Genomic DNA, 14,236 nt, shown 5'->3' on the forward strand with positions numbered 1-14,236 from the left:
TGCACTGTAACTTTTTATTATTTTGATCTTAATTGTTTCTGTTAAGTTCAAAATGAATCCATGCTTATAAAATTTAAACAGTACCCAAATGTTCAAAGTAAGAAAGTGCATGTGTCCTCCCCACCATTCCCTTTCCCTCTCACTTCTAGCAGTGTCATGTGCTCCCTCCATACTTTCTTCTCTGCATCTTGATATGCCTGCACCTTTTTCAAATGTATCCTGGTTTTTGTAGTTATTGTTTTGTTTCACTGGATTCTGCTAAGGTTAATGCCTTCCCTTTCTCTGTCTACATGGTCTTTGTTGCACGGTCTATCCAAGCCCTAAAGGCAAAGTCCCCGCATGGGTGCCAGTGATTTGACTCAGTGAGTAGCTCCTCCATGGGCAGAAGTGGGGGTAAGATGAGCTGCGTCCAGAAAGTATGGGAGGGTCAGGACTGCAGCATCTGCAGAGCACTCCCAGCCCCAGTATTCTGAAGCTTAAGACCTAGTCACAAATCAACCTAGATATTTATTTTCAGCACCTCTTTTAGGCAGCTTTCTGTTATTCAGCAGACGTTAGACCATTGGTAGATTGTTTTTGACAAAAAAAATACCACTGACTTTAGCTTTCAGTAAGTAATAACAGGGTGGAAAGCCTAATGGTGGTATTTTAGCCTGGTCTTTTACCCTGTGACAAGGATCACAAGAGTATGTACCCTGCGGTGAGGGCAAAGCCACAGAGAGCTTTGCTGGTTCTGTGGGCCAGTCCATGTGGTACACAGACCCCAGTTCTGGCCGCACCGTCATTAATCGGTCCTACAGTGGAGAGGCCCATGGGCTTTGTCAGAGACCCATTTAGCAGGGCTGGGGCTAGTCTAGAGCCCTATATACTCAAGCTTCTGTCTGGAGGCAGGTGGATGTTAATGTGTCCTATGAGAAAGTATTCTAGTTGCAGAGACAGTGAGTGAGTCTGCATCCACCTCACCTCCCCACCACCCAGTCCGGAGGGATTCCAGGTGAGAGGGTCCAGGGCCTGAGCCAGCAGGCAGAGTCAGCCCCAAGCCTCCTCCCTGGCCACCACTTCTTTGCCCTGGTTGGGCTGGCAAGCTGCCTGAACACTTCGGCAACCCCCTATCTTAGCACCTGCCCCAGCCTGTAGGAGGTAGTCAGTAAATTCATGCCAAATAGAAATATGTTGAATTAAAGTGCTGATACACTGAAAAAAATCTACATCCAAATCCATGTCTGTCAGGCAGGAACTTACCCATAACTGACTGTTGCTTCAGCTCACCTGTCTTCTTCACCCCACTTGTCTTCTTCACCCTCCACTGTGTGTGTGTGTTTGCGTGCATCTTCCTTTTGCCCCAAACATCCAGGAGGAGCAAGAATGAAGGGAAGGCTTGACTGTAAAGGAGGAAACAGAAATGGCAGAGGAGAGCTGAGTCCTGCTGGTGGATGTGGGCAGGGCCAGATGGAATTTCTGTTTGAAATGGTATTTGGAAATTTATTTGCCAACTTCATTACATCTTCCATTTGGCCCTTGGAGATTATTAGTACTTCAAGTCAATAGAGAATGAAACTAATGGGTGAAAAAAACTTCAGATGATAGTTATTTTGTTGTGGTATCTCCCCCCCCCCCCATACCACTAGCTGGTTTTGGATTGGGACTGTGGTGTGTTCATGTCGGTAGCATGGGCACCTGACACAACACTTGGAATTCAGGGAACTCCCAGGCAGTTGGGAGCTGAAGACACCAGTCAGTAGAACACAGGTGCAGAGCAAGGCCACAGCCAGGTTTCCCTTCTTACTGTGGAGCTCCACGGGCTAAAATGAAACATCCAAAGCGGATTAGGAGCTTAGCTGTGCCTGCCCAATTGCCCACCTTCCCTTAGTTCCCACAGTGTTGAGGGTTGGTTGCATTACCTTCTGACCAATACAAAGCTCCTGGAACAATTCCAGAGCCATAAAAAGCCCATTAAACATCTATAGGGTCAGCTCAGGAGTGAACACCGAGCAGCTTGAGAATATTCTAATAGTTCTGGCAGAGACTGACCCAAAACAGGCACTGCTCTGGTGGTCAGGCCACACGTGCCTGCTGGGTCGAGGTCGCAGGCCAGCGGGCTCCCTGGCTGGCAGGCAGCTGACACGTCTTCTCTCCACTTCTTCCAGGGCCGTGTCTGTGTCTTCCATGTCTGAGTTCCAGCGCTTGATGGACATCTCTCCCTTCCTGCCAGAGAAAGGCCTGCCTACTGCCAGCAGCAAGGAGGACATCACTCCACCCCTGTCCCCTGATGATCTGAAGTACATTGAGGAGTTCAACAGCAAGAGCTGGGACGCAAGACTCCCAGGCTCCTGGGCAGACAGGACCGAGGAGGTGCGGGCAGAGAGCGAGGCCAGTGCTGAGCCTTTCCCTGACTCCTCTTGGTACCTCACCACGAGTGTCACCATGACCACGGACACCATGACCAGCCCAGAGCACTGCCAGAAGCAGCCCCTGCGGAGCCACGTCCGCACTGAGCCGTCCGGGGTGCGGGTGCTACACAGCCCGCCTGCAATCCGCAGGGTGGATAGCATCATGGCAGCAGGTGCTGAGGGCGTGGGCCGGCTGGAGACTGAAGGCCCCTTTTCTACAAGCAGAGCCAGAGGGGGCACAGGAGACACGAAGGGGGGCCCCTCAGAACACATGCTTAGCAAGTGGCCTTGTCCCCCTTCCAGGCACCCCCGAGACTACATGGAGGGAGGACTGCACCCCCTTGATAGCACCCTCTGCACCCCCCTGGGTTTCACCTCCCCACTGCACAGCCTGGAGATGTCCAAGAACATGAGTGATGACATGAAGGAGGTGGCCTTCTCTGTCAGGAATGCCATCTGCTCTAGTTCCCCCGAGCCCCCAGTCAAGGACATGGCCTGTCAGACCAACGTGTCCCGGACGACTGGGACACAGACCATCCAGACCATCAGCGTCGGCCTACAGACCGAAGCCCTGCGTGTCAGTGCCATCACCAGCAGCCCCCACAAGTGTCTGACGCCAAAGGCAGGGGGTGGTGCCACACCTGTGTCATCTCCATCCCGCGGCCTCAGGAACAGGCAGGTGGCCCCCGCCATCGAGAAGGTGCAGGCCAAGTTTGAACGCACGTGCTGCTCCCCCAAGTATGGGTCTCCTAAGCTGCAGAGGAAGCCCCTCCCCAAAGCTGACCAGCCAAATAATAGGACCTCGCCAGCGCTGGCCCAGAAGGGGTGCAGTGAGTCAGCCTGGGCCCGCTCCACCACCACACGGGAGAGCCCTGTGCACACTGCCATCAACGATGGCCTCTCCAGCCTCTTCAACATCATTGACCACAGCCCGGTGGTGCAGGACCCTTTCCAGAAAGGGACACGGGCTGGGAGTCGGTCTCGTTCAGCAGAACCCCGGACAGAGCTGGGCCCAGGCCAGGACACCAGCCCCAATTCCCGGGGACAGTCACCCAGCCCTATTGGGATTGGCTCAGAGACCTGTAGGGAGGAAGGGGGAGAGGGCACACCTGTGAGGCAGGACTTGTCTGCTCCCCCTGGCTACACATTTACTGAGAGTGTAGCCCGGATCCTCAACAAGAAGCTATTGGAGCATGCCTTAAAGGAGGAGAGGAGGCAAGCCCCCCACAGCCTTCCAAGTCTTAACAGTGACAGCCACATGGGAGAAACAGTCAAAGCGGAGCCAGGGTCCATCGAGGTAATAAAAGCTGAGTACTCCACACCTTCACCCTTCCAGCTCTTCCATTCACACGTTGGGAAAACAAGTTTAAACCTAGGACTGTACTAAGTCATTTCATTTCAAGAATTCTGGCCCATAATATAGGTTCTTATGAGCTGGGGAGATGCTGGGTTTATGGGAGAACGGAACAGGCAGAAACAAACCCTGAGCTACTTTTTAAAAGTGATTCAGATTCTCTGGTCTAAGTGATGGATGCTCATCTGTTTATCTGGGCTTTTCACTTAGGGTCACAATTTGCCATTTTTCTGGCTGAATCCGTCCTAGGGGTACACGTGTGTAAAGTATGGGCAAGTCATGCTGGGGCTGTGGGAATGCTCCAGGTCTGTACAGGCGACAACAGGAGAGGTGTACTAGAGAGGGCTTGGAGAGTAGGTTTGAGAGCATCTCTCACGAGGAGCTACAATGACTGGGTTCCAGCATTGGCTTCAAATTGAAAATACTGTTGAAACGCTGCCTTAATACAATGTGACCACCCCACTGACACATCACATCATCACGTTATGTGATTACTGTTGTAACTATTAACAGTCTTCTCAAATCAGTCAACCTTGAACTCTGTTCTGGTGTACATACACACGTGGTGTATTTGTACCACACCACTTTAAAAACAGTCCCCATTTCCACTTGAGAATGAACAAAATACAACAAAGCCCGATGGCAGTGCTGGGGGTAAAAGGAGTGATGATGCTGGCCTCACAGTTCACATAGCACTGAAGCTAGTCCCGGCCCCCCGTCTTCGGGAGTGGTCACATGTGTAGACTTGAGGGGAGCCCTGACCCCCCAGTAGCCTGATGAACAGAACAGAGTCCACACAGTGGAAGCCAGACAGCCACAGCATTTCTTGAGGCGGGGCAGCCCAGCGGATGGCAAGGTTTGGGGAGGAGGAGAGAAGTACGCCCCCTGCTTTCCCACTCACATGGCCTGGGCTTCGTAAGTGAGGAGAGGAAAAGGTGTACTACATCCTGCCCCACATTCCACAGGGGGACCATGATGGTCAGGTTCCCAGTCTAACCCACCAAATGGTATTTAACTCAAAATACAGTGTTCAAATCTGAAGTAGGTTAAACCATGTGAAGTTGCCAGTGACCTACAGAAGTGGCAGTGCCATGTGGTTCAACCTAACCTTGACAGTGCATGACCACATGTTCCAAGATGGGAGTCTTTGTGATAAAGTGGTGTGCATGCTCTGAGAAGAATGAGTACTGTGGTTGAGTGTTCCCAGGTGACAGATGGTGTCTTCTGCGGGCCCTCGGGTAAGTGACTCGCTGCTGTGGAGGGTCTGTGTGTGAATGCCTGCATTTTAGAGCTCCAGAGCAACCCGTGGAGATCAGGGCTTGTCCCAAAACATTAACTGGCTGTGTTTGGAGTATCCATTTGTATTAAAGACTAAATAGCAATTAATTGTTAGGAACCAAAAAGTTCTTTGAATTAAATGCTCCAAGCAGTTTATGATAATATAAAGAAAAAGGTTCAGTTCTAAGGTGTGGAAATGGTTTTATCAGTACAAGCTGTGCCCACCTCCTTTGGTTCTCTATAAAGTATTTAGATTTTCTTCTCACTTGGTATGTTTGCTACCACGGGAGCTGATTGAGCATTTTGAAGCGAGCACAGTTTCAGGGGCCATGTTTCAATGTCATGGGCTCTTTTTCATTTTTTTGTTGGAATTTTGCTTGTTCTAGATTCCAGTAGGTTTATTCCTTGTCTGAGTTGACATACTGTATTAGGCCCCTTGGAGAGCCCTTCTCACCATTCCATAAATTATGTGGTAGTTCTGGGATTTCATTCCCAAATCACCCGAAGTAATTCTGACTTCCCAGCGTCCTGTGGCTGTCCTGTCGTGGACCCCTTCCCTGGGTGCTCACTCGGGCATCTGGATGGGTGACACAGGGATCCTGGCTGGGACCCTGCACAGCAGCACGTCCCCCGTCACCCAACAGGCTACTATTCTTTTTCTCTTGAAGCCACAGCACCAATGCAGCGATGCAGAGAGGAGCTCTGAGAAGGACTTCTGGTGTGAAAAGAGAGTAATCTGGAAGTGTAATTCTGTTCCTCTCTCCCGTGTCTAAGTGGAAAAGGGGGGGGAGAAATTTTTAGTATGAGCAGCAGTCACTTGATCATCGTGACTAAAACAAACTGGCTGTTCCATGCTGTTTCAAATACAGGAGGCCTGCGACTTGTCTCTCCATGCGCCAAAGTGCGTTTGAAGTGTTAGAAGCCAAAGAGCAACTCAGGGAAGTGTAGAAATCAAAAGGGAGAGGCCTGTTGCTGTTCCACCATGAGGGCTCCTCCTCCCTCTGGACAAGGAGGCGAGTCTGTGTGTCCCGAGAACGCACATGCTGCTTCTGCGGGAGCTCACGCTCCTGACAGCTGTCCCGGGAGCAGGCACCTGGCTTGTTGACATTAAACTTTTACTATTTTTTCAAAGATACTTTTCAACCTACTTGCTTTTCTTTTCTTTCTCTGTCTGTTCTGTCCAGAACCAAACTGTCTTACTAACTGCCCCCTGGGGACTCTAGCCCTGCCTGCCTCATGCCGTAAGTGCTTTTGTCCTTCTTTCCAAACTGTCTGGAGAGGTCATTTGTGCAATTCGGGGTTGGCACCTGACACTCAGAAACCAGGCAGGATCATCCCAGCTAGATCTGCTCTGTAAGGCAGCCACGCACACTTGCATCTGCAGGGACAGATAGATGGCCTGGACAATCCCTTCTGCCAAGTGTTGACCCCTCAGTGCATAGAAAGGCTCGGGTCATGGAGATCCTGCTGAGGTCTCTGCTGTCCCGTGCAGTTTGCGGCCAGATGCTTTCAGAGGGGTGAAGAGACATTGGCCCAAGAGGGGCTGCCTCTGGCACAGACTTCTAGCCTGTGGGGATCTTAGAGCCAAGTGTTTGTCCACTCAGCCTGAACCTGCTACCGGTATTTGGTGGCACATGTTAATACCACATGCTGTATCAGGTGTGACCATAACACAACGAGGTTTCTTTCCTTTTTCAACAACCACACCGAAGTGAGTAAAAGCAAATACACCTTGTCCTTCCAAGTGATCGCCAAATAAGTATTTGTTAATTGATAAACAGCAAAATCATCTGCTCATATTTTTTCTGCTCCAAAGAAATACTCTTACAATTGACTTCAGAGACCAAATCAAGGCACATGAGAGAAAATAGGAGCTTTGTTTTTAATCAAGGATATAATTACCCACCCACCTCATTCACTGATCTCAACTTGAGGTGCTGAGTACCAAAGTACAATTGTTTCAAAGACGAAAGAGGTGCTCCAAGGAGCACATACCCACATAGCCCACGACAGTGTCCTCTCAGGACAGGACGCCATGGGTTGCTTGCATGTGCTGGTATGGTCCCACAACACTTCTTCCTATAGAAGTTCCCAAACAGGTGCTAGTAAAGAGGTGGCACAGAACTAATGGGAAGCCCATTCTCATACAGCATCAGCCAGTGGACACTGGCTGCAGTGGTGTCCAGTCAACCTGTAGCAGCCTTTCTGGCGCACACATACTTGCACACAGCACAAACAACACGCACTCACACACAACCCAAGCATATAGTCTTACAGTACCAGGAGCAGTGACACCAAAAAACAAAGCAGGTGAGGTAAGGACACAGCTCACCCCCCATGTTAGTTCATATTCCAGCTATTTCAGCCCTGCAGTGCTTTCACAGGTGACATGTCTCTGGTCTCATGGTCCTCATTAGCATAGGTGCTGTGCTCATTGGGACTTCCCCGTTGTCGTATAAAGTGCCAACCACAAAAGAGGCAGAGAACATTAAGAAGTGGTCTCCCCTTTTAATGCTCCGTCTCTGCTGACCCCACAGGGAGGCACTAGCTCCCTCCATCACTGTCCTGTTCCGCCTTCCATCTTCCTTGTCACATTGTCACATCGTCCTTCAACTGTCTCTTCCCTGTGTCGCTCCCTTGCTCTGCTGACAAAATGTTCTTCATTCTGATCTTTGCAGTCGCTTGTGAGCTCTCTTTAAATCCTCTGACTTCCTGCCTGCCTGGCCCTGAGAGTCTTCACTCTGTCATCCTTCATTGGGGTGGTTTATCGTCTCAGCTTTTCGTTGTCTGGCTGTCATTTGGTCAAAGATGCATTCCATCCTGTAGAACTCACCATTTCCTCATGACACAGCTTTTCACATTTCTCAGTGCCAGCAAATTCCAAGTTTGGGTGTCCTTGTTTCGTGTCTTGGAAAATAAGGACAAGTAGCTCAACATTCTTTAAGTCCAGAAAAGGAGCAGCGGGCCTCGAAAAGTATTGGAGGTGGTGGAGGGGGTCTTGACTTATCTGATCTCAGGAGGTGTGGGATGCCTGCCACACGAAGGCACAAGCACACTCTGCTTTCACTCCTTTAAGTGTTGCTGCAAGGAAGAGTCATTAAAGAGAACTAGACCTAAACCAAAATTTCTGCTAGCAGCACTTTCTTATGTTGTGGGAGTTTGTTTAACCCACTGCCAGTCAATTTGGAATAGACAGTAGCAGTTTGTTTTAAGGTGGATCTCATTTCTAATACAGCTGGATGAAATCATGGGTCCTCAACAGACCAAGGCATAGGGAGGCTGTCCTCTTGGGGACTGGTCACTGTCATTAAATAGATCATTCAGGGGGACCCAAATGATGGATCAGCTGGATCAGAATATGACCACTCGGCCTACGTAGACCACATGGGGCCTGTGGCTTTTTCCCCACCTTCTATATGCTCCTGCCCAAATTTAGACCGCCCTCTGTTAACACACCCATCTCATAGCTTTGTCATGTTTTTTAACCTGATATGACATCTTCCCATTACTGTCATCACTGATCATTCATGTAGAATTCTTTACTTAGCATTTTAAGTTATTCTTCATTAGCAAAATATAAATTAACATTAAGAAGTTACCCCTGGTTTATTGCGTTAGCTTGAGTCTGTCGAGAAATGTGTTTGGGGGACATCACCCCTTAGAGCAGGGGTATCAAACTCATTTTCACTGGGGGCCACATCAGCCTCACGGGTGCCTTCAAAGGGCTGGCTGTAATTTCAACTCCTTAACAGTTAAGGAATAGTTACATTTATACAGTCCTAAAATTATTTCAACCCTTTGAAGGCAACTGCGAGGTTGATGCAGCCCCTGGTGAAAATGAGTTTGACACTGCTGCCCTGGAGGAACTGTCAGTCTGAGTAACCTTGTCTTCTCTCTGGCTTTGAAGGAACTACCTTGTTCCGCACTAGCTCCATCCCTAGAACCCTGCTTCTCCAGGCCCGAGAGACCAGCAAACCGTCGCCCTCCATCCCGTTGGGCCCCACCTTCCCCTACTGCCTTCCCAACGCAGTCACTCGAAGACCCGACCTCCTTGGAGGAGCTCGGCGACGAAGAGCCACCTGGGGAGAAGCCACACCTGTGACATGATGCAAGTTTGCATGGATTATCACGGAATAATTCACTGTAATTTGCATAACCACACCATCATCATCAACAAAACTCGGCCCAAAAGGAGAGATCTAGTTTTCCCAAGGTCAAAGAATGTTTTAAAGAAAAACACACAGCTGCTGAATGTTCAACCTGTGAACCTGAGATGTTTCTAGAATGAAACAGTAAATGTGCCTGTAATAACTTAATTTTTTTCAGAGCTCAGAGGACTATTTTTGTCTCCATCTTTTTTACACGTAGAATATTAAACAAAAGGGTAAATAAGATATAAATTTTAAAAAATAAGAGTTTTAAAGATACACATTTTAAGAGACTCTGAACACCCTCACTCTCAATACTGACTGCCTCTCTGTTAAATATGCACTGTTACATTTTGGTTGGGTTTATTTCCATATTGAATTAGAGTGTTTTAAGTTAATTTTATTTTATCAGTGTTTTTGGTTTTTAAGAATTTCTGAAAACTTCAGACTGATTCCGTGAACTCTGTGTAGTGAAGAAGCCATGAGGCCAGTAGACAAGGCAGAGATCCTGTAGCCTGGAGGGAGACATGTCAGCATCCTGGAGAAGGGAGAGTCCTCAGCGGGGCTCACCAGGTTCTTGTATAATCCACACACTCTACTTGACTTGCACGTGTTCGGATTCGAAGCACTGGGGTGCATGTACATACTGCTACTGTGGTCTCCCCATCACCTAAGTGAGTTGTCTGTCCCATTGTGATACATTGTGAATTCCCTTGTACTGTACTTCTGTTGTCTTCTTGCGTTGATGATACAACAGCAATGGCATTTTTAAATTATTGTTAAAAGATGAAATGGCAATATGCAGTGTTTACTCAAAATTTTCTGTTTAAGGAAAAATACTACAAAAATCATGAGCATACCAAATTGAAACAAATAATGGTGCATCGGAGTCTGTATGAGATAGTGATGAAGTGGAAATAAAGCCTTTACAACATGGCAGCCTGTGCCCAGGTCTTGTGTTTCCCACACTCTCCACCTTTTCCTAAGGGCTCCAGGAGAAAGTTGCACGTAACTGGGGGATCCCGTGAAAAGGGAGCTCCTGTAAAAAGGCAGCAGCTGCTGACATATCTATAACAGGGCATACGCTGAGTGTGTGATGATGATGCGGTTTCCCTGTACTCTAAGAGCATCCAGAGATAGCTGAAAAGGTAACTTCGTTGTTGAAAAAGCCAAAACGGGTGGGTGTGAGGGGGTGAGGGAACTGGCTATCCACAGTCAAAGTGTGCCCAGCCCCTGTCCCTCTCCCTTCTTTGGGAAAGAAGTGGCCAGGAACTCCAGAGCAGGCATTTCTGTCCCCGGCACTGAGATGCGAGTGATAGAATAGGAGTCTACAAAGGCGCGATGCTGCCAAGAGCACACAAAGGACTCTTTTTGGCCAAATTTCCTGGCTTTAATGTTTCATTAACTCAACAATTTTCTTCTTGTCTAGACAGGCTAATAGAATAAGTTCTTTTCCCAGCATTATCAAAGTTTCATCTGAATATTTTCCAAAAAGGGGAAAGCAACTATTGACAAGGATGTAGAAACATTGGAACCCCGGTGCACTGTTGGTGGGAATGTAGAATGGTGCACCTGTTGTGGAGAGCAGTGTGATGGTTCCTTAAAAAGTTAAAAAGAATTACTGTGTGATCCAGAATTCTACTCCTGGGTTATAGGCCCAGAGGAATTAAAAGGTGCAACTTGAACATACATTTGTACACCGATGTTCACAGCAGCATTTTTTATAATAGAGTGTAATCAACCCCAGTGTTCATTGATGGATGAATGGGTAAATAAAATGTGGTCTATACATTAAGTGAATATTATTTAGCCTTAGAAAGGAAAAATTCTGACATATGCCACAACATGGGTGAACCTTGAGAACATTATGCTAAGTGAAATAAGCAGTTCACAAATATAACAAATATTGTAAGATTCCACTTACACAGGGTGGGGCAAAAATGGGTTTACTGTTATTCATATGGAAAATAATACAATAGTAAATAATGATACAAGAATAAACACTTTCGTGTACTCACAACTATAAACCTACTTTTGTCCCATTATGTGGGACCTAGAGTAGTCAATTTCATAGATTAAGTATTGGGTTGGCCAAAAAGTCAATTTAGTTTTTTTCATAAAGTAAAAGACACATTTTTCATTTTTACCAATAGCTTTATTGATTTGGATATTGAGTATATCAGCTGTCTCCGTGGTATAACATTGATTATTCTCATTTAATGTCTTGATTTGATTGCCATCAACTTCAACTGGTCTATCTGACTGTGGAAGATCATCCTGCAAGAAATCTCCAGCACAAAATTTCCCAAACCCCTTTTGTTGGGAACTGCCCTGCCTGGTTTCTGGAGCTGTAACTGCCCCACCACCCACCACCCACCCACCCTCTATGGCTAAGGCTAAGTGAGTGACCTTCAGACCATAAGCCACTAAGGAGACAAAGCTTGTCTCCCTGGCAGGGACACCACCTCTGCCTCTTTTACTTTACCCTGCCTGGCCCCCAATGCTTGATCAGTTAGCCAATGACGGGTAAGATTCCTCAAGGGAGGGACAACCTAAGACAGGCATGATCACAGAAGTCCCCAGGGAAGGACTTTGGGGGCTCCAGAAAAGGGGTGATGGACCCTCACCCCTTGGCTTTGACATAGCCTGAGTCCTCATTCTGTCTGTGAGAAGTCTCCTAATCTGTTGGCTGCCTTACTTCCTCTGCCTGACTTAAGCCTGAAACAATGCCAGTGGTGGGTACAGCCCTGTGCTGGAAAAGGGTGAGTTCCCTAGGGTGATCAAGCCTAAGAAAGAATATGTAAAATCCTGTGAAACCTGCTTTGTTTAGAATGTTCTCAATTAAATGATAAGTGTCCAAGCAGGAAGTGAGTTTGTTCCCCAAAGTTTTATGGCCATTAACTATCTGACCCTGACTCAAAATAGGCCCTCACCCTCAGAGTTCTTTGTATGTTATCTATTATTTGATCCTTACTGCCTCATAGTGATTAATGAGCTTTACATATACACCGTGTATTCCTATGCAAATTGAATCCAATAAAAACTTCTTAAGGCAGGAGTCAGGGCGCTCTCCCCTTGAGAGAGAAGTCACACTGTCCCTTTTCCTCCACAGGACTCAGTAGTCCGTATGAATTTATTTTGTCTCATCCATAACATCGAGGATACTGTGGGCCAGTGTCCACATCACCCTTTTGACACATCCAATCAGTCACAGCACCTTCTCCACACACTGCACAAATTTTTTTTTTTTACATTTCAGTTGCATTTTTACCTTTCTTGAAATAATACAGTATAATATGCTGAAAATGTTGCATGTTTTCTTTCATCTTCAATATTAAAGTGGCTACACAAAAATTCAATTTTGATGTGGGGTTTTTTTTAATGCACATTGATATGACAGCTGTCACAATACATTCTAACAAAATTGTTTCAAATGAGGTTAAAGACAACTAAGCGCTACTAGAGCCATATTATGGAAGAAACCAAATAAACTCTTTGGCCAGCCCAATAAAATAATGGTTACCAGGAGACAGCAAGAGGGAAGAATGGGAGTTAGTGTTTAACGGGTACAGATTTCTGTTTGAAATAATGAAAATGTTCTCAAAATGGCTAGTGATGGTTGCATGACAATGTAATTTACACCACTGACCTCTACACTTAAAATGGTTAAAATGGTAAATATGTTTTACCACCATAACATTTTAACACAAAAAGTAAATATTCTACTTAACCATCCTAGACATAGCTGCAAACAAATGATTAAGTTGACACATTTTGTGTGTGTGTGTGCACACCTACCCTGCACCCAGGGTAAATGCTGAGAGGTAAAATAATATTTTTTTCAGCTGGAAGCCACCAGCCAGCAGCAAGAAGGAAAGTTGTTGGCATTCATAACTAAAAAAGCTTTGGTGTCGAGGGCAGTTACAATCCAGAGCCTCAAACAAAGCCATCAGGACTCTACTCTGTGTACTGGCTCTGCTCTCCTCTGTGTAGATTTATTCTCAGACAAGAATCCCAAGAGTTGACAGTGACGGTCCCCAGTGGCTCCTACCAGTTTAGATCTAGAGACAGAGGGTCTCTTACCAAGAGCTTCTCTTACTCACAGGAGCCCCAGGACTGATGAGTGTCCTGGGTCTGCTTTTAGTTCACAAGTCTGCCCTGGGCCCACCACTGATGGATTAGCTCAGCAAAGGAAAACCAGGGAGCTGTTAGAATAGAGGGGAAAGGGTGCTTGGAAGACAGTGAAAGCTGCTTATGTCTGGGGCACCCTTCATTTATGAGGAGAGGTTCCCATCATGAGAGAGAACTTGCTATCTAATTGGGGGAAATGGAATTCTGAGGCACAAAAACAAAGTACAAAAAAAAGTGCGATGTACATCTCAAATTAAAGGGCTTGAGCTGGATCTTGAAGGAAGAGCAGGATTTAAATGTGAAGGCAGGAGAGGTGGTTCTGTGGGAGCAGAGATGAGAGGAGGCTGTAATAAGGACATCTGCCCTGGACAGTGAGGGGGACCTGGATGGGGAGCAGTTCCTGCAGTGAGCAAAGCCACATCTCGTGGTGTCAGTGCCTTGGAAGCCATTTTGGAACTTCTCTGACCATTCAATTTTCTAATAGTTGAGTATTGTATTCTTAATCCATTTATTGTGGAACCACTTAACTTTTGTAAAGGCAAGATAGTGGAATGAAAGCACTTTTCTTGGTTCCTGTCCAAGTGAATGCTGAGGCGGCTAAGTGGGAGACACAGGGCTCTGAAGGAGAACAGCTGCATAGCAGACAGCCTGCAGAAAGTTCCTGTTTATGTCTCCAGGAGCCAGTGTTAACGTGCCATTGGCTTTTATGTCCTAAACAAGGAGGCAGAAGCAGGTTCCTCAGCCATGGCTAACAGCTCTTGCATGCTGGGCATGCCCTGCCCACTGGGTCATGGCCAGCACCAGCAGCCCCAGACATCTCTCATCAAACTGCAGTCATTCTGGGTGACAGCCGCCACATTCCTCCACTTCCTTTCTTCTCCTTATAAGAAGGTACCATGTTACATTAAGACTTTCAATATTACGTATTTTTTAAA

At 47.0% G+C, this 14,236-nt stretch overlaps 1 protein-coding gene across 10 annotated transcripts in view; it reads left to right on the forward strand.

Moving 5' to 3' along the window:
* Window positions 1-10,109, forward strand: part of MTCL1 (microtubule crosslinking factor 1) — a 137,874-nt gene extending 127,765 nt beyond the window's left edge. For 6 of the 10 annotated variants that reach the window (XM_036009308.1, XM_036009310.1, XM_036009309.1 and 3 more), the window contains 2 exons: window positions 2,148-3,687; window positions 8,930-10,109. In XM_036009308.1, coding sequence (XP_035865201.1) covers window positions 2,148-3,687; window positions 8,930-9,124 — 1,735 coding nt within the window. In that variant the 3' untranslated portion in view covers window positions 9,125-10,109. Of the gene's footprint in view, window positions 1-2,147; window positions 3,688-6,206; window positions 6,264-8,929 lie in introns of all 10 variants that reach the window. The other 4 variants (XM_036009313.1, XM_036009314.1, XM_036009315.1 and 1 more) reach the window with 2 other exon arrangements.
* Window positions 10,110-14,236: the final 4,127 nt, after the last annotated feature.

Source organism: Phyllostomus discolor, chromosome 9, assembly GCF_004126475.2.
Source record: "Phyllostomus discolor isolate MPI-MPIP mPhyDis1 chromosome 9, mPhyDis1.pri.v3, whole genome shotgun sequence".
NCBI classification, from domain to species: domain Eukaryota; kingdom Metazoa; phylum Chordata; class Mammalia; order Chiroptera; family Phyllostomidae; genus Phyllostomus; species Phyllostomus discolor.